The sequence below is a fragment of the Pollicipes pollicipes genome, unplaced genomic scaffold (genome assembly GCF_011947565.3).
Source record: "Pollicipes pollicipes isolate AB1234 unplaced genomic scaffold, Ppol_2.1 Scaffold_6686;HRSCAF=7923_pilon_pilon_pilon, whole genome shotgun sequence".
Classification (NCBI taxonomy): Eukaryota; Metazoa; Arthropoda; class Thecostraca; order Pollicipedomorpha; family Pollicipedidae; genus Pollicipes; species Pollicipes pollicipes.
In genome coordinates this window covers 41141949-41162029 of record NW_023596921.1, presented here as the reverse complement: position 1 = coordinate 41162029, position 20081 = coordinate 41141949, and the positions used below count along the sequence as shown (strand labels likewise).

At 57.8% G+C, this 20081-nt stretch overlaps 1 protein-coding gene across 6 annotated transcripts in view; it reads left to right on the top strand.

Moving 5' to 3' along the window:
* Window positions 1-20081, top strand: part of LOC119107223 (glycogen debranching enzyme) — a 31027-nt gene that overhangs the window by 5166 nt on the left and 5780 nt on the right. For 2 of the 6 annotated variants that reach the window (XM_037230633.1, XM_037230632.1), the window contains exons 3-20: window positions 3104-3155; window positions 9748-9896; window positions 10170-10389; window positions 10541-10745; window positions 11611-11748; window positions 12165-12383; window positions 12840-13081; window positions 13491-13682; window positions 14096-14308; window positions 14545-14674; window positions 14968-15091; window positions 15359-15624; window positions 16315-16461; window positions 17453-17655; window positions 17914-18096; window positions 18569-18801; window positions 19446-19597; window positions 19883-19998. In XM_037230633.1, the coding sequence (XP_037086528.1) occupies window positions 3121-3155; window positions 9748-9896; window positions 10170-10389; window positions 10541-10745; window positions 11611-11748; window positions 12165-12383; window positions 12840-13081; window positions 13491-13682; window positions 14096-14308; window positions 14545-14674; window positions 14968-15091; window positions 15359-15624; window positions 16315-16461; window positions 17453-17655; window positions 17914-18096; window positions 18569-18801; window positions 19446-19597; window positions 19883-19998 (3167 nt within the window). In that variant the 5' untranslated portion in view covers window positions 3104-3120. Of the gene's footprint in view, window positions 1-1516; window positions 1593-3103; window positions 3156-6888; window positions 6978-9747; window positions 9897-10169; window positions 10390-10540; window positions 10746-11610; window positions 11749-12164; window positions 12384-12839; window positions 13082-13490; window positions 13683-14095; window positions 14309-14544; window positions 14675-14967; window positions 15092-15358; window positions 15625-16314; window positions 16462-17452; window positions 17656-17913; window positions 18097-18568; window positions 18802-19445; window positions 19598-19882; window positions 19999-20081 lie in introns of those variants that run through there. The other 4 variants (XM_037230631.1, XM_037230634.1, XM_037230636.1 and 1 more) reach the window with 4 other exon arrangements.

The window sequence follows — 20081 nt, the reverse complement described above, 5'->3', positions numbered from 1 at the left end:
AGGGGGGGACGGTCTGTGTTGTCTGTCATGCCTTTGTGGTGTGCAGTGACCTGTGCGATCTCGGGGCCACCTCGCCCCCTGCGGATTCACTGTTTTTCGGAGGCCCGCGACCGACCGGGAGCAGGCAACACGAAGAGTCCGTGTCCTACGCTCTTGATGAACGCTATCACCAATGCGTCACGGAATGTGAAGAATTAAACTCGTTACTGAACGTACGCCTGCAAGAGCCATGCCTGGCGTTTACACCCCTCTGGGAATGGAGGGTCTCGTTTCCAACTTTTCATGGTACGGATTTGGGAATCTGGCGCACCCTAAGCAGTGTTTTCTATGTGAGCCCTGGCCCCACCTGCTGATCGTGAAATTGCAGGTCAATGGCGGGCTTTTGCGGCTCGTTGGTTGCGTCATTATATGTCGCAATGCTCGGTGCAATCCGTCTGCCCGCTGCGTCATCGGCCTTATACGGCTAGGGGCGTATGCAGGAAGTCGCAATGGAGGGGGGGGGGGGGGGGGGCACAACGTACGAATGCGGCGTGCGAAACTGATTTCATGACGCAACACAGGATGCGGCGCTTCCGATCTGTTAAGATCTACGGGTGTGCCTCTGAGTTTCTGTTATGAATCTTACTTCACGCACTTATTCATGCATGCCGTACATCTGATACGAGAGGAGGCACGTACCCCCTGGGGGCCACGATGTGGATACGCCCGAGTGCAGCCACTGCCATCACCCGCAGCCTTCCCCGGTCAGGGGCACACAAAAGGGCCTAAAGTGGCTCGAGCTCATCCCGCCACAGGCGGGTGGGTACCTAATTGAGCTGTCGGGACGGGCAATATTCCCTCCCTAGGTCAGTCTTTGCGTTTTTGAATGTCGTCAAACGGTGGTATTCCGTGGAATGGAACTTGGTCATTCCTAAAGCAACCAACACCGCTGAGCAATACCTTTCTTAAATAGGTGTTACATGCTGTAATTATATCGGTCTATTTTCTTGCTTGATCTACCACAAATAATTTCGCAACCGGACAAAGAGTGACCCTAGGGCAGCAGCTGACTCCAGCTGAGGAGTTGCTAGGCGTGAGTTGACCTCTGTTGTCAGTAGCCTCCGAGATGCCACTAAATGAGTCATCGAGGGCTCTCACCCCCCCCCCTCCCCTTGCCTCCCCTCCCCCATCGGCTTGGTGTCCGTACATGTAAGATCGATAGTATTCCCTAGGGCCGATCTGCCTTCGGAGTAGTTGCCGGTGCATTTTGAAGGAGCTCTGACGTGGTCGTGATCCGCCAGTGTTGTGATGCCCGCCAGCGTTTCCGCACTGATTTATTTAGTGCGGCACGGACATTGGCTAGTGGGTTTACACGCACCGGTTCTGGTCTTCCCCCTCTGACCACCAGGAACACAATATGCAATACGCGTGACTATCACACACAAATCGTTTGAATTTGCAAGACAAATTTCGTCCTGCTTCCGAAAAATGTGAATGCTTCGCACTGTTTCGTGATGTTGATATGCGGCCTTCTGTGTTTTCAGAGCCTGCCTACATTTCAGGGGTTTCGAAATTCTTGTGGAACAAACTCTTGATCTCTCCGCAGCATAAAGGTAAGTCATCAGTTGTTGTCCTCATGAATCCGTTGATGCTTAGTCTGTTCCCTATATGACGCTGTGTGTACGGCGTGTGATGGTGCTGGTTATCGGTGTATTGCCCATGCGATATTTACCACGCGGCTTGTGCGCTATGCTGGCCCGACGTGAGTGCGGTTTCCTGTGCACCTTAGTGGAGTATGGGGGGGGGGGGGGGTTGGGGCTCCAGCGGTCGACGTTGAGACGAAAGTGTGTGGGGAGGGCTGGTGGAAGGGGCGAACCGGACGGGCCGCATGCCCTTTTACTAGGGTGAAAGTGGGTCGGATTCGGAGAACCCGAGACCGAAACCCGTTTATATCGGCTGATGTCGGGTGTAGCTTATACATTTCCTCTGTGCTACCCATCCAACCCCCCCCCCCCCCCCCTACTCCCTTGTCCACAGCGAATTTGGCGAAACCACAGGCTTCGATGATGCAACTCACCAGTGTCTGCACGCGCGTTGTATACGTAACGAATGATTGTTTCGTCGGAGCGTGGTAGCTCAGGTTGCCAGTTTGATCCGTGCGCAGACTGCATGTTGTATGTGCTAGGCCCATAGGGGGTTGGTGGGTCTGGCAGGTGGTGTAGCACAGACCTGTGCTGGACTCATCGTGAAGTCAGAAAGTCGTTCACAGTCAGCTGCTATGTCACATGCTCTGCCCATTGACCATCGAAAGAAGTGTTCTTGTGTTCTCTTGTTTGAATTCCACAAAGGACACTAGACCGCACTGCAAAGAATCACCCCTTATATCGTCATCGAAACCCCAGCATCGGAATCGTTTTCGGAATGATATCGTATCACTTCGAGTTGGCGCCAGCCCAAAATTGTGGCATGTTTCTCGTTGCGACGGTCAGCATCATGTACGTGCGGTGAATAGACTCAGAATTAACTCCTGGATCGGTGTCAATCGCAAGTGTGTTGCGTGAGAACTTGAACTGGTGTGTGCTGGCAAGGTGATTATTTACTCAAGCCACCTGTTTATAAACGGGCGACGAGTTTCGGGGTCGTAAGTTTTGTCCTGGCCCGACTTCGCGAGACGAAGGCCGAAGCGCGTCTAGGCTGCCGCGCTATCGTCCTCCTGCTGACCGCTGTGAGTCGCTCAGATCTCAAACTGTATCGCCTTTCCACCGAGGAGCCGTCTTCCGGCGCGGCGCTGTTGTCGCCGCCTCGCACGCCGTGCTCGGTTTCAGCGCGGGAAGGCTGCCGTTTCGCTCCGCTCCCCTAAAAACGCCGCTGCCCGTGCCGCTGGACGGACGAGCGGGTTCCGCCATCACGCACGGCGTAATCGGAGCCGGCCTTCCTCGAGCGGATCACGCGCTGTTGCCACCCAGGCGCGTCTCGCCCTGTTTTTCGACGGCCGGCCGCCCGCAGCGTTCGGCCGCGTCCGGCGGCGCGCTGCACAGTGGCGCTGTTATCTCTGTCGGCAGCGGACGCCGTCCGTACGCCGTCGCGCCGTGTTTCACGCCAGTCTCGCGGGCCGTGTTTTCAGGACGGGTGGGCGCCGACATGGCCACTCGGGCCGCGCCGGCCATGGAGCTGCAGTGAGTGACGGGCCGCTGGGCCGCCGTTAACCGAAGCATGGGCCGATTGTTAACACGGCGTGGTCTTATCTTGGTCTGGACTAACCGAGGCATGGATTTTACTATCGGCTGGTGCATGACGGGATCGGTGACGGGCGCTTGGGCTCACCATTAACGGGTGACTGACTCGGTTTGATGTGCCATTCACGATTGCACGTGTGCTCTACCATTCACTCCTAACCATGTGCGTGTGCCCGTGAATGCGCAGATGTTCAACGAGGGCCTCGCCTTTGAAAGTTTAATGCTTGCATGGACTGAATCGGTCGGTTTTCGAAGGCTGTGCCACCGTGCACCAGTACGGATAAGGGATAAGCTGTTGGTTATCGAGATTTAGGGGAATGAGTTGGCTTGTTATCTGATGACAGATTTATTCGATAACATTGACTGAATTCACCATGAACTGTTGGATTGAACTGTTGTTCATCGACGCCACTCTTAAAAATCTAAATGTTGGTTGGTTGCTTATCGTTGCTGTAGGGCGCCTCAACTGCACGGCCATACGGCCGCCATTTTTAACCTGCCCATACAAATGAGCATTGCTGTATACCTATAGGATATATATATATATATATATATATATATATATATATATATATATATATATATATATATATATGCGTGCGTGCGTGTGTGCGTGTGGTATCTCTCCTGTAGGGCAGGGGAGAATGGGAAAAAGATATATCAATCCCTACTTTATCGTCCCTACCAAACTTTCTGTAAGTGCTTTTTAATTTGTTTGAGGCAACCTTCTGCAGTTGTCTGACTTCCCCATTCCGTTAGCTTTCTGTTAGCCTCGCTGAAAAAGCATTTCTGTCACCATCGCCTTGGGAGAAAGTCTCAGGGACCTATTTAAAACGCCAGGCATAATGCAGGCGGAACACAGCATGAACACGTGCCCGGGTGGCCGGCTAGATACCCTTCGCTCGGGTGGGGGGACAGTTTGACCCCAGTAAGATCTCGGGAACTAAGAAAGCTGGAGACACCAAATTTGCAGGGTGTGTTGACCTGTACGTGAATTCACTTAGGTCAAAGTTTGAGGTCACGAGGTCATGACCTTAGGGTCAAATAAGGTCAAACAGGGTCAAATTCAAGGTTGGTCTTCAAAGTACCTCCAGAACCTAAATAACTTTCTAAGTAAAAGGTCACAAGCTCATTTCAGTTCAGTGACCTTGTTTGACCTTTTGAAGGTCTTGGTGACCAAAATCATATAAGACTGCCCTGAGTTTTGCATTTGATTAAGCGACAGAGATTGCGCCAGGCAGTACGTTCCTAAAAAATGTCCACCTGGGTCATCTTAGGTCAATGACCTATTCTGACATCTAAGAAATCAATGGAAGATGTATGATGCGGTTCCTGCGATCAGTGAATTCAAAATGAGCACCGGAAACTATTCCATACAGCAAGCCCTAGAGCAATAAAACAGGTTTGTTTTGACCTCGGTCTGACGTTCATACCTGATATTAGGTCAACTTAATTTCCTCATTCAACGTTTGTGTTGCCTAATAAAGCATCTCAAAGATGTATGGCGTCGTCTAACACTCCGTTGTTGCATCAGATTGGACGATTCCCTAGAAATTGACCGCTGAAGCAATGGTCTGACTTTGACCTGCCATAGGTCAGTGACCTTGCAAGGTGCATGTAAATTTCTTGCATCAAACGATCCGCTATTCACTTGTCAACAGCTGTGCAAAATTTGGCGCGGCTACGCCGCGCCGTTCGGAAACCATTCTGAAAAACCTTCAGGGGGGTCAATTTGACCCCCACCCGAGCGCGTGTTAAGTAACTGGTAAAAATATCACAAGTAGGTGATGTGCCACCGTTTCAGCCGCCATTTCATCTGCGAAATCGAAGCTATTGAGCTAATGTTACTGTATTGAGGCTAGCTCGTATAGTTAGAAGCACGCGCACCAATACAGCGGGAAAATAGTGATGAGTGACCCACAGTCACTGTCAAACGCTTTGTGGCTGCAGAATAAGGAAATTGAAGGTCCTTTGTGGAATAAAATCGCAAGGGTCAGACTTAGCTAGTCTGCAAGGCCTCTTCAATGAGTCCGCAGGCCCTCAATGAGTCTGCATGTCCTCTCTTATGAGTCCGCAGGCCCTCAGTGAGTCTGCAGGTCGACTCATGAGTCCGCAGGCCCTCTTTAATGAGTCCACAGGCTCTCTTTGATGGGTCCGCTGGCCACGCTCCGCCGCCATCCACTTGCACTTGCCACTTGCCACTTGCACGATGTTCAACGGCGATAAAAGGGCAGTGGAATACTTTGGTAAATGTGTGTCAAATATCTGCTTATGGGGCTATCGATAAGTCCAACCATGTAGAAATAGGCGAACGTCAGTGCCTAGTGATGTATTTAAATGGAATGCGATGTCCAGCTTGACCTTGGATCACGGCAGGAGATATCTCAGAGCAGGATTGTGGAGAGCCCTTTTGGGGATCGAAAATCCTTGGCATACGCTTGATGCTATCGTGAGTGCATGGACCTAGCGTGCAACGTTTGGAATTTGGAGAAGGGCCGACTCTCCGTGCCTTCGGTTGGGATCCCTGGCCTTTCCGAGAATTACCTGTCGCCGTTTGGCATTTTTTTCGTCTCCCCGGACTGGTCACTTGAAGGATTATTCCTTCTCGCCTCGCTCAGCAGGCGTACTGTGACGACATGCCATGTTCGGGAGATCGTAGCATTGCGTTGGACGTTTTGTGGGTTTGGCCTGCGTGTTTGGCCAACTTGACTAGTTAGATGGGGCAGCAGGGATATCTAAACTACATGCACCTCTGTTTGCAAGCCCATGTTTTCTTCTGATGGGGCTGCTGAAGACAAGGCACAGAAGCCGAGAGCAAGCATCAACAAATGTTTTTAGCAGCGATAGCTGGCCTGCACGGCACCGGTCAAATCTGCCACGTGCTCTCCAAACACGCGCGGAGCTGTGCGCCGGCGGGCTCCGCTGCGGCCTGCACCCTTGAGCAGTGCTAGCTGCAGCCGTGCGACCGTGACCGAGCCACGTCCTCGCTCGGACGTCAGGACCCGACGCCAGCGACCCGATCCCACTAGCGGCGACGGCGCAGACGGCGGCGCGCGCCCTCGCCAGCCGACGGCGCGCGCGCGTTACCGGATCGTGGCGGGAGCGAGGTGGGAGGGCGGCTCGCGCGCCTGGTACACCGCGCCGGGAATTTGCAATCGGACGGCGGCGGCGGTGGCCGGTCAGCGTCGGCAGACCGCCGCCGGCCGGCCGCCGCTAAATGGGTCGAGGGCGCCGCAGCTGTGCCCCGTCCGAGGCGGCGGGCGCCCGGTGACAGTGCTTGCGGCGCCTGGCGGGCCGTCGCCCCGTCCGCGGCGGCGGGCGCCCGGTGACAGTGCTTGCGGCGCCTGGCAAGCCGTCGCCGCCGCGCGCCGACCTCAGCGACACGGTGTCCGTAAGCGGCGGCGGGCCCCGCTCCCGGCGCCGTCCGCGGCGGCGCACGTGGGCGGTATCGGCCGTCGGATCACTCGCGGCCGACGTGACCGATCCGGTGCATACACAGACGGGCACACATACACACGGCCGGAGCCCGGGGGCCGCGGCGGGCGCGGCGAGGTGGCGAAACGGGCCGACTCAAGGTCTGGTGGCCGGCCGGCCGCGCCGCCCGGCTCGCCAGTGGTGGACGCGCGCTGCTCCCTGGTGCACGGCCCCGTGCCGCCGCGCCGCCCAAATGGGGTACGGCACCGTGGTCGAGCGCGTGGACGAGGTGTACGAGGTGTTCGTGGTGCCGCCTCCGAAGCGCGCCAAGTACAAAGATGTCTTCCCGTAAGTGGCAGCCGCGCAAGGTTGGGTTGGGTGTCGTTTTCACTCGGTGCTCCTGCTGTGTGGCTGGTGATATTTTGTCAGTGGTTTTGCTGTGCTAACGTCCGTGTTATGTGCTTTGATGGACATGATTTTCCGTGTGGATCACCTCATATTACACCGCCGTCGGTTGCAGTCCACGCGGCCCCTTCATCCGTTCCCACTGATATGGGGATATGTCGTGTTTAATGCAAGGTATTTTCAGACACTTTCGATTGGTGATCTGATTTGTGTTGTCGGGTGAGAGGAATGTGCTCAGTGCTTAATGTGGCGTGAGGTGACTGCCGATGTTGGCGCGCTCTGGAACACGTGCCGTGATCATCGGCCTTTAATGTATAGGTAAGTCAATGTTTATGAAGTACGCCCTCATTCTCGGCGTGCAGTGCCCGATAGTGCTTTCAACGCACCATCTGTAGCTGTCGAAATCTGGGCCCGGCGGAGAACTAAGGAAAGGCCATATACCATATGAAATACTGGTTGTTGTTGGCTTTTGACATCACGTTGTCCGTTGCACATCCTTGCGATCTGCTATTGGCGTCAGGCATGTTTACCATGCTGCCGCAGTGCCAACTTCTGGCTGAATTAACGCGCCGAATAGGCGGGCCTGCAGGGCTCTCACCAGGCAGCTGTTGACTTCACGGCTGTGAGCCGGCTTCATGCCACCGGTTTGCCCATTTGACTTGCACTCAAGGACAAGCTGCTGGGCTTGCAGGAGTGGCGGCGGTCACGTGCGGTGACTACTGTGAAGTGCGGCTGTCGTTCAAGCGGTCTCAGATGGGATGTGGCACGTCCTGGCTTTCTTGGTAACGTGGACGGTGCGTTGGGGTTGGGTATTGTAACAAGCTAGTGCAAATAGCAAAACACGAAGAGGTGAATGTTTCGTAAGTAAAAGGTCACTTCCTAAGATGTCCTCCATGCCGACGTGCAGATTATCAGCGAATGGTTTGCGGAGGACTACCGTGCCGCTGGGGACTCCCGCGGGTAAGAGTGCACTGAGGGAACGTCTTCAACGTATCACCAACCCATGCTTGGTGCCTGATAACTTGTCTTTTGCGTCTGTTTACGAACCGAGCACAGTCAAACCCGAAAGGCCATGTTTGGGGGCGGCTGAGCCTGGCCCGCTCGCCGCCGGCCTTGAGCAAATAGAGCAAGGCATCCCTGAGTTTGCATTTCAAAATGCCTCATCGGTGTCCCGCCGTCTCATTCGTGCTAGTCATTGGGCGCGAGTGGACACTTCTTCTTGCAGCGGTGGCCATCTGAAGGCCGGCGCACATTCGTTTTCAAGTGCGCGGCGTGCGGTCGTGACTCGCCGAGTGACCGGGGACCGGTTTGGCGAGGACTGACGGTCGGCCGCACGCTCGCCTGCGCGATGTTGATCAGATTAGCGCGGTGCGATCCGACGGCTCGTGCCGGTTCAGGAATGAAACACTGTGGCCTTAAGCGGATACTACGGGCGGGAACCTGTTACTATGAGCCCACTGCAGATTACCGGAGTGCGCTGCCATTAAGTGCAATGTTTCGCGTTTAAAGATATTGAAGTGATGATGTGATGTGATTGATTCATCAGTGATGAAGTGATTCATCAGATGTGATGAAATAAACTCACCTTTAGTTGTTGGTATACTTTTAAGTGGAAAAGACTGCTCTAGACAACCGAATTTCTCTGTTGAGTAAATACGCTCCCCCAAGGAGTCATTGTTTGTGTCATCGGTCATCGTACCTTGCACAACATTAATTGAGAGCCAATTGGCGGACGTTATATCCGGAAATCGTACATGCGAACGCCATATACGAACGACACAATTATATTTGTATTGGCCTTGATCGCCACATGGCTAATGGAATGCCATGATTTGAATGACATTGTTATGGCGTCAGGGATACCTGGGAGACCTTGAAATAGTCTGCGGAATAGTCTGCACATCTTCGCGGGCATATAGCACAGAAACTAGAGAGGTCTTGAAGGGCAGGGCTGTGAACTGTACCGAATGATCTTCAAGGTGGATGTTGTAATTCAAAGGTCCATACAAATGTGAAACACTCCCGTTAAGCAGGACGAGAACTCGCCTAAGCGCGTTGCGTATAGCATTCTACTAACACTTCATGTATATATATATATATATATATATATATATATATATATTAAAGCCTCTACAGAATAACACTGATGCATTAGTGTGCAAGGATTGATTGACTCAATTGTTTAAAATGTGTCCATTTTGATGTATTCTGTGGACATAAGTGTACTACCGTGTCCAGTATCCTGATATATCCCAGCCAGATGGTTCTTGCATGTGATGTCGGACCCCAGGCCTGTTGTGAGCGACACATCCGAGATGGCCCACGATCTTAGATCTTTGGTGTGCTCGCTGACGCCTACTTATTGGCAGCTATGTCACGTTTAACCCTTTTCAGTTGAAATCGGTGCTGTGCATCCGTTCAGCCGAGCTCCGCTTCCATCATGTGTTGTCCGCCCGCGCGGGCGCCACCCGCTGTCGGGGCGCGTGGTGTCGACCTCGGCGCCCCGGCTCGGTCTGTTGACACCGGGAAATCGGTCAGCGCGTGCCTGCGTCTCGCCGGCTGATAACTCCCCCGCCCCTCCCTCCTCCACAACACCCCGTGGACAGCTGAGGCCCGCGCTGAGGACGGTACGCCGCTCCTGGGTTGCGCGTGGTTTGCCGATTGACCGTCGCTGTGCTGTGCCGTCGCCGCTGACGCCTCGCCGGCGTTTCAGTGCTTTGGATCGCTACAAATTCTCGTGCAGCTACCCTCCACTGTTCCCTGGAATGGCGTGCCAAGGAACTGGTGACGACCCAGAGGTCCGAGTGCTCAAACTCCATGACGACCACCACCAGGAGGCGACCCTGTATCGGCTGCAGAAAGGTGCGACTTTCGCCGGCCTCGCTGAACTGTGTGTATGCGCGCCGTAAAAGTGGCGCTCGAAGCGCCGTCCTCCTGCTTTTGGGATGACGTCACGGTGTCCGTGACCGCTGTTCGTGCCGGAGTCATTCGTGGCTGTGACCGCTCAGGTAGTGGTGGCCAGGTGCGGTGTAGGGTGGCGCGCCGGCCACCGAACCCCTGCCGGACCTTGAGCCGCCGTGCTGCGGCGAGGGGGGCCGGCGGCGGCCAGTGACCCCGCCGCGCCGCCGTCGGCAGGTTTCATCCTGCACTTCCGTCTGGGCCCGTCGCTGTTCGGCCGCGTGGTGTCCGTGTTCAGCAACCACCCGGCCTCGGCCGACGAGGAGTTTAGCCGCGACAAGTACCGCCTGCTGCCCTGGAAGTCCGACAGCAAGATCATCGACGACACCAGCATCTTCGTGGAGGTCCCGATCGTCCGCGCCGGCTCGTTCCGCTACTACTTCACGCACACAGAAGGGTGCGTTGAGACCTGACGCGTGTGGCGCGCGACATGATCGCCTCGTTGCGTGGTGCTAGTCGTGTGCGTGTCGGTTCTCTGACGGTGTTCGCCATATGTTGTCGGAGAGCGAGCTGCGCTCCGAACGTGACCACCGACTCGACATCGGCAGCTCGGACCCGAACCCGCGCGGCTCCGGATACTTCGTGGTGGACCCGACCCTGTCGCGCGGCTCCAACAACGAGGTGCTGGGCATGGACTGCATCCTCAGTCAGACGGTGCTGTCCAAGTGTCTGGGTCCGCTGGACCAGTGGGAGGGCCGGCTGGAGGTGGCCCGCCAGACCGGCTACAACATGGTGCACTTCACGCCCGTGCAGGTGGGATGCGCGGCGGCGCCGGGCCCGGGCGCTGTTGGGTCAGGTGCCGCTGGGCCGTCTGCGGTGTTGTGTTCCCAGCTGCTGCTGTCGGGGCTGTGGCCGCCTCCGTGTGCGAGGTCGGAAACGGGAATCGGAGCAACTGTGTGTGTGGGGGGGGGGGGGGGGGGGGGGGAATGGGGATGTGGGTGTGGGTAGATGTTATTTTGCTACTTAACGGCACGTTTTGAGTCTTGCGATTTGTTCGTCGCTTGCATTTAAAGCTCGTGAACCATAAAGTATCGTCTCTCAAAGTGGTTGTGCTTCCACGTCCCGGACCCTCCGTTTCGCTTCATGGTGCTAGGATACAGGGTAACCGCACCACCACTGCTCTGACCACGCGACGTTTGGAGAAATCCGGGGGACAATACGGATAAGTGTCTGTTGCCAACAGCGTGCCCAGGAGTGCACAGATACAAACGGCATCGTCGGGGAGGGGTGTACAGCGCTGCCGTACCGTGAATACCCAGTCCCCTGGCGTCTGGCAACAGCACAGTGCCTTTGCAGTGCCCTGGGTATCGATACACAGACGCGTCAGCGATGTAAACAGCCGCGAACACGGCTCGGTAACCAGATCCGCATTTCTTAAATGTGTCTGACATCACACTCGATTGGCGGACTTGTGTTGCCAACGTGCACGACGCTGCGCTGGCAGGTCTGAGCAGCGTCATGTGCGACGTCATGCTGACGTCACGATTCTTCTGCACTGAAGCGTGCGTCGCGTATTATTTTTAATTAGTTTATTGGGGGGGGGGGGGGGCATGGTTCACCGCTTGAGGCCGCACAAGGTGCAGAGATGCTTAACGTTTGTGTGGTGTCGCGTCGGCAGGAGCTGGGCGGCTCGAACTCGGCCTACTCGCTGGCCAACCAGCTGCGCCTGAACCCGGCCTTCCAGAACTCAGACGGCTCGCCGGCCACCATCGAGGACCTGGCCAAACTGATCAAGAAGATGCGCGACGAGTGGAAGGTGCGTTGCCGGGCGGCGTGAGATGGGACGAGCGGACGAGTGGCGCTATAGCTATACGGGGGCATACGGACGCATAGTCACTGGGGCGGCTCTGTGGGAAGGCTGTTATTGGTTAATAATGTATCTGATGTAAGAGGATATATGCGTCACATTGTACGTGTCGGAGAGAGGGAGGGGAGAGCGGGTTGCATGTAGTACAGGAGTGGGCGATCTGCTTATTTGTTTCTTCTCTCACTTGCGTTGTTCATGAGCAGGCGCATGCAGCATTGGAAACCGGGCTCGTCCGAAGGATGCCAAGAGTAGGCGCCGAACGCTCTTTGACGTCCACGGTTACATTGAACCGCCAGACGCTGCTGGCTTGAACGTTCGGCCGGCGGGGCGAGCGCCGTTCCGCCGTGACCGCCCTCCCCCGGCAGATGCTGAGCGTGTGCGACATCGTGCTGAACCACTCTGCCAACGAGTCGCCCTGGCTGCGGGAGCACCCCGAGTGCGGCTACAACCTGGTGAACTCGGGCCACCTGCGGCCGGCCTACCTGCTGGACCGGTTGGTCGACTGCCTGGCGCGCGACATGCTGCAGGGCAAGTGGAAGGAGCGCGGCCTGCCCGAGGACGTCACCGAGGAGGGCCACCTGGCGGTCAGTGGTGCCGGCGGCCGGCCGGCGCGCGGCAGCGCACGGCAGCGTGCGGCGCGCCGGCGTAGTCAGTGGCGGGAGGTGGCGCGACGGGCGCTGGGCGGGCTTCTTCTCCGATGGGTGCGGGCTGGTCAGGGTGGTGTGTGAACGCGGGTGAGAAGTCGGGAGGCGACGAAGAAAACAACCGCTGCTTGGGGTGGGCGGGGGGGAGGGGGGGGGGGGACGACGGGATAAGTCAGGGAGACCGGGGTTGTCGGGAACACATTGGCTTCTAATAGGGAGACGTCCTCGCGTTAACTAGACGGCAAAGGCTCCTGACAGTGCACTGTAACTACAAGGCAGTATCTCGGTGTCAGTTTGCAGCCGTACTCTACTGTTGTCCCTCCCCCCCCCCCCTCCTCCGTCCCCGTCCCCCTCCCTGCTGCGGGATGACGGCAACCGCCGCCGCCGCGCCGCCAGGTGATCCGCGACCTGCTGCACGGCGAGTACCTGCCGCACGCCAAGCTGCACGAGTTCTACCAGTGCAACCCGGCCAGCCTGTGCGACCAGCTGGGCGCGCTGTGCACGGGCGAGTCGCCGCCGCCGGACTGGGCCGAGCCGCGCGCCGAGCCGGGCCAGCTGCGCCTGCTGCCCGACCCCAACGGCGTGCGCTTCGGCCGCCGCGTCGACCTCCACCTGGCCAAGCGCATCTTCTTCGACAGGTGCCCGACGGGCAGCGGGTCTGGTGGGAGGTGCTGGTGCTTGAGTGGGAGGCTAGGGGGCCCGGACGTGGGGCTGAAGAAGGGATGGTGAATGTGATTGATGAATGTATAATAAGGTGAAGAAATTGGTCAGGATGAATGGTGGCTGATGTAAGCAACAGTGCTATGTATAGCGATGTGAATACATATTTGAATTGAAGCGTTAACGGTGTCTGCATTATATATGATGTGTTCGACATCAACCGCATCATATATAATATAGCAAACATCGTGCTGCCCCTTGCTGACGTTGTATTTGAAGAGATGTCAGCATAGCCTGGGAAACCATTCTAGCATGCTTTGCGCTTTGCTTAGTGATGTGTACCGTAATGAGGGTTGATAACACCGATCACCCATCTTTTTTCGTCAGTGGTGATGTCAACCAGGCCAAGGACCATTTGCGAAGCCGGCTGATGGAGCTGAACGATCAGGCGGCCAGTATCGTGCAGGGACACCTGTCGGCGGCCGTTGAAAACATCATATCAGGGATCCGCTACGAGAGGCTGGCCGACCACGGGCCGAAAATGCGAGGCATCACCTGGAGGACGCCGCTTGTGGCGCCGTAAGGTCCTGCGTTGTCACATTAAAGGATCCATTGTAACAAGTTTTAGCTGCAAGTGCGTTTTCTGTTTGTGCGAACTTTGATTATAGTTTTTGTTTTCAGCGCCAGTAATCACTAGGAAAAGTTAGGATCATTTCCCGTGTCTGCTGTCGAAATTGTATTTGGTGCCCTTCGTATTGACGAGTCCGCCTTAGCTTTCAGCTTGCATGTACGAAAAATTGCTCGTACCATTTCCGCCACCCAATGCAAAAAGGCCGTCAGGTAAGGTGGCACTTAGGCCCGTCTGCCTCTGGGCGGTAGATTTGTGCGTGTTCAGTATTGGCCGTCTCGTCAGCCTGACGAGGCGACGCGGCGGCGCGCGCCCCCGCCGCGCGCGTCGGCCGGCTCTGAGCGCGGATGCCCCGCTCCGGCAGCTACTTCACCACGCTGGACGGCGCCAAGAGCCTCGACCAGAAGCGCAGTCTGGAGGAGGAGGAGGCTATCATGTTCGGAGCCGATGCCTGCCTCCTGATGGCGCACAACGGCTGGGTCATGGGCGACGACCCGCTGAGCGACTTCGCGCGGCCCGGCTCCGACGTCTACCTGCGCCGCGAGCTCATCGCCTGGGGCGACAGCATCAAGCTCAGGTGGGCGGCGGCAGCGGTGGCCGACTCGGGCGCGGCAAGAACCAGTGTGGGGCGCTGGCGGGCTCCATTCGTGTCTCGTAGGGTCGCATGATTCGTGGGGAGGGAGGAGGGAGGCGGCCGCGGTGCTGTTGGGACATGCCACCACAGCTGAAGGGCGCGCAGTGGCTGTCTGCTGCTGCAGCAGGGCAGCGGCGGTGCCGTGGCGCGCGTGACTCGGGGCGTCCGGTGCCGGCCAGGTACGGCGACCGTCCGGACGACTGTCCGTTCCTGTGGCAGCACATGCGCCGCTACGCCGAGCAGGTGGCGCGCGTGTTCCACGGCATCCGGCTCGACAACTGCCACTCGACGCCCATCAACGTGGCCGAGGTGCGTCCTCGCCCAGCGGACCGGGACCCGTGGGCCGGCTAGAGGCCGCTCATGCGTCTTAAAATGTTGGTGCTTGTTCTGGTCGAGTAGATCATTGGTCTTGCTATCCACTGTCCACTACGTGTGCAGAGATTTGCTACAAATTGGCACCGTATGTTCGAGCGTGAATTAAAGATGGGCACATTTTACTGCGAGCACTGGCCAGGTGAGCAATGCTGATGTTCTGGTGGTAGGAAAGTGCGATTTCGACATTCGCACTCCTGAATGACACGGTCCTGTGCCGTTTTGCTCAGTACATGCTGGACGCGGCGCGGAAGGTCCGGCCAGACCTGTACGTCATCGCAGAGCTCTTCACCAACAACGACCAGACAGACAACATCTTCGTCAATCGGCTCGGCATCAACTCGCTGATTCGAGGTGGGAGTGCCGAATCTGCCTGAAAGTGAACCATGACACCACGACTATGAGCTGTGCTGTTTTCCCACGCAAGCTGCGGCGCCACTACGGCATAAATTGTGTATTTGTATCGTATACTACAACTAGATTGCATTGCTGATCGTCATTCTGACAGCCCTCACGATATCGCGATCGAGGTCGAAACTTGACGCCTCCGCCACGCTGGCGCCTGGTCCGGTCGTGTTTCTGCCGGTGACCTGCGTCGCCCGTCTGCCCCGCCGCCGCCAGAGGCCATGTCGGCGGGCAACTCGCACGAGCTGGGCCGGCTGGTGTACCTGTACGGCGGCGAGCCGGTGGGCAGCTTCCTGAAGCCGCACATCCGGCCGCTGGCGCCTGCCCGCTCGCACGCCATCTTCATGGACCTGACGCACGACAACCCGTGCCCGGTGACGACGCGCAGTCCGTTCGACGCGCTGGTCAGCGCCGGCCTCGTCTACATGGCCTGCTGCGCGGCCGGCAGCAACCGCGGCTACGACGAGCTGGTGCCGCACCACGTCAGTGGCCGGCGGCCTCGGCCGGCCGGCGCTCGGAGCGGGCGCCGCTGCCGCCGGCGGCTGGGGGGAAGGAGGGGCGGTGGCGCTCCAGGGGCATCTGTGGGCAGCACAGAGGGGCGTTGGCGCACCTGTGGCGTCTGGAGGGAACACAGAGGGCCGGTGGTGCTCCATTGCGGGTTTTGTGGGGAAGACAGGGGCCATGGCACTCCCGCTGCGTCTATGGGGAACATAAAGGGACGATGGCGCTCCCACGGCGTCGCTGGGGAACACAGAGGGACAGTAGCGCTTCCGTAGCGTCTGTGGGGAGCACAAATGGACGGTGGCGCTCCCGCGGCGTTTGTGGGGAACTCAACGCCGCTGGTTTGTGGGTCGGTGGCACTCCCGTGCGGGGTTCGCTGACGTGTTCTCGTTTGCTCGGTCCCTGCGGGTGTTTTGTGTGGATGAGCATTGGAAATAGATTGGTGTAAGGGTGTAATGTATTTGAGGTAGTTCGTTGTTGCTGTAAACGTTCTTGAAACACGACGTGGGATGAATGGTGTTTTGCTTTGCTGTTAATGTCAAGTTGAGGTGTTCAGATTCTCATCTGCCTTGGCCATCGACGTTTAATGCTACTGAGCTGCTTTCGTCAAGGCAGCATTGCTGATGTAACTTTGTATCTTATCGTGTTTGCCGTTGTTTTCCGCACGGCAGATCCACGTGGTGACCGAGAAACGCATGTACTCCTCGTGGGGTGATGGTAGCCAGTCGGGCCAGGTGGACGTCGACTCCGGCATCATCCGCGGCAAGCAGGTGCTCGGCAAGCTGCACTACGAGATGGGCAGGATGGGGTTCACCCAGGTGAGCTGGAGGTCAGGCAGCAAGACTGGGCAGGGGCGGGGGGGGGGGGGGGGAGGCTCGCCCAGGTGAGATGGAGGTTAGGCGGCAGGACTGGGCAGGACGAGGTTCACCCAGGTGAGTTGGAGGTCAGGCGGCAGGACTGGGCAGGATGGGGTTCACCCAGGTGAGTTGGAGGTCAGGCGGCAGGACTGGGCAGGATGGGGTTCACCCAGGTGAGTTGGAGGTCAGGCGGCAGGACTGGGCAGGATGGGGTTCATCCAGGTGAGTTGGAGGTCAGGCGGCAGGACTGGGCAGGATGGGGTTCATCCAGGTGAGATGGAGGTCAGGCGGCAGGACTGGGCAGGACGTGGTTCACCCAGGTGAGTTGGAGGTCAGGCGGCAGGGCTGGGCAGGATGGGGTTCATCCAGGTGAGATGGAGGTCAGGCGGCAGGACTGGGCAGGATGGGGTTCATCCAGGTGAGTTGGAGGTCAGGCGGCAGGACTCGGAAGGATGGGGTTCATCCAGGTGAGGTGGCAGGACTGGACAAGATGGGGCTCATCCAGGTAGAGTGGAGGTCAGGCAGTAGGGCTGGGCAGTGTGGGGCCTACCCAGGTGAGGTGGAACCCAGGCAGGAGGGTCGGAGGCCGGCAAATGACATTTCCGGGGCTGGGACATGTTATAAAAAATATACTCGACTGGTCTTGCGTCGCTCGGCATTCTGTTAATGGTCATCTATGACGTACATGCAAATTATTATTGCAAATGTGCGATGAAAAGTGCCTCAAGCGTTTTGTGTTGGCTTGTTCGTAGACTAATAAGACCGTTTGCGCAACTGTCGTTATCTGCAGAACTCACTTCATTCTCTCTGCAAAACGGTATTTTTAGTGTGACCCGCTCGAAGTTGGGGGCAGCCCGGTTCCATTCAGCCAGCATGCGCTGCTGTGGCGGTTCGCTCTGGCTGTGGTGCGGCGCGTGCGCCCCGCTCTGACCCCAGCCGACCGCCCGGTCAGGTGTACGTGGACCAGGTGACAGAGGACATAGTCACCATCACGCGCCACAACCCGGTCAACCACCAGTCGTACGTGCTGTGCGCGCACACGGCGTTCCGGCCGCCAGGCGGCCTCTGGACGCCCGACGGCATCAAGGCGCTGCGCATCCAGGGCACCGTCGCCGAGGTGGTGTTCGAGGCGCGCGTCGTGCCCCGCGACGGCAGGTGAGCGGCGCGACCAGGCCCGGGGCGGCCGCTCGCCGGCGGAACGGGGGTCATTTGCCGGGCGGCGCGCCCGCGGAGCGGGCGTGACGTGCGTGCGTCTGCCCCGGGAGGGAAGGAAAGGGGTTTGGTGGCGGACAGAGCCCGAAAACGCTCGTCCGTGGTTCGTTGTTGATTTAGGTTTTGATTTGCTAGGCGTATGAGTGATGTTACGCCCGAGTAGTCCGAGGCCCTGAACTAGTCACTGCCATATCGCTTCAGGCCCATGGAGCTGGAGGACATAGAGCAGTCGGACACGTTCATCGACGGCGTCAACCAGTATAGGGTGGATCTCCGGGAGAGCTTCGGCATCGAGGACTCCAGCATGCTCTCCCACCGCCTGGACAACGGCTACACGGTCATGGACTACAAGGACTTCCCGCCCGGCTCCATGTTCGCGCTGAGGTCAGCTGGTAAAAGTCGTCTGTCGTAGCAGCTGAACGGTGTCGGCTTTTGACGTAAGCTCGGCACGAGTGCATGACATACGTAGAAGGAAGTGGGACTGGCCATGCACTCGCTTGCCAGGGAGTGCCGTTGTGCTGTCGTGTACGGGATGTTACCCCACCGCGCCCAAACCCAGCTTTACGGCCCGGTGATAGAATTTCCCTGGATGTTTTCGTGAGCGGTGTTGACATCATGAGAACAACCTTGACGGTGGCCGTTACCACCCGGCTGTCTGCCTGACGACTGGGAGGGCCCGGCGTGTTGAGCTCTGTTGTCGGACGACTGGGACCGTCCCCGAGACGGCAGCCGCTCAGCCGCCCAGCCGCCGCCGCGTCGGTGGCGCGCGCTGGCGGGGCGTGGTGTCCGGGCGGGACCGCGTGACAGTCGTGGCGTCGCCGCTGCGGTGAGCGTGACTGCGGCGCCGTGCGGCCAGGATCGCGCCGTGCCCGCTGGCGGTGGGCGCCGTGGAGAAGCTGCGCTCGATCGTCTGCGACCTGACCCAGTTCAGCCTCAGCACCGACATCGAGCACATCATCGGTCGGCTGACGCTGGCCGACATGAACCGCATCATTTACCGCTGCGACCAGGAGGAGCGCGACGAGGGCCGCGGCTGGGCCGCCTACGACCTGCCCAACTTCGGCCCGCTCGTCTACTCCGGCTTCCAGAGTGAGTGCTCCCGACGCGGAGGGGAGCGCTCCCCCTCTCCCTCCCTACCCACCAATGTCTCGTGCGTCGGTGAGGGGAGGGGAGTGCGAGAGCTCAGTGCTGTTGGATGTGTGGCGGGCTGTCTGGGTTTGGTGATCCGTGCCTCGCTCCGCCATCGGCGGCGGTGACGGTTTTGTTTGGGCTGGTTTTCAGCAGCGGTATTTGTGTGTACACTCTTTATGTGAGTGCGGAGCTTTAGACGCTGAATATGACTGTGTGAGCAGAGCAGAGGCGGAATCTTGGAGATACGAAACTCGAAACAAGCATTTTCGATATTCGGTGTGTGTAATTGGTACTACATGCCCCTCATGAGTGAGAACATGTCATAAGCTGTCGACCCTCCCTTCAACCCCAATTATCACCAACAAAAGTATATTTCTGAAAAGGCATGGAAGAGCTTTTGGAAGGTTGTTGATTATATCTTAGATAATCACTGACAAACTCAGCTGCTGATGCTGACCTTGTCACTCATAACTTGCACCTCTGCTTTGTTATAACCCCTACTTTTCGTTCTGTGCGTAAGCCCACCGCCATAGCAGGCTCCACGTGGACGTCTGCGAGGTCAGTGTGCTGTGTCCTCCCCTGACTTGGCGTGGCGCCGTCAGGTATCATGTCCCTGATGTCGGAGATCCGCGTGCAAAACGACCTGGGCCACGCGCTGTGCGAGAACCTACGCCAGGGCGACTGGCTGATGGACTACGTGGTCGGCCGGCTGAAACTCGAGCCCACCACCATGGAGCTGGCCAACTGGCTGGAGGTACGGGACGCGCGGGGTCGCGTGGGTGCTGGTGCGTGCTCCTCACGCGCGACTGTTGCCGTGTTGAGATCCGTGGCAAAGTCAGAGTGTTGTGTGGGTTTTGAAGACACATTCGTCGTCCTGGAGTTGCGCCAGTGGCAATGTCAACGCGCTCCAATTAACCAGAATTTGTTGATGGGATGGTACTTACGGGGTTGATGCGCTGGGCCTGACGCGAAGCCGGCATTGGTGCTTTGCTGGGGCCCCTGTCCTTTACTTATGCCGATGAATCGTGTCTGTTTTTAGGATACGTTCGACCAGATCAGGCAGATGCCGCGATACCTGGTGCCGGCCTATTTCGACGCCACCTTGCTCGGGGTGTACGTCCATCTGCTCAACAGCACCTGGCGCCAGATGGCCAGGTCAGGCGCGCCGCGGTCTGCTTTGTCTGTCCGTCCGTCGGACCGTGGACAATCCACCTTGTGGAACAGTATGCATGCTTGCT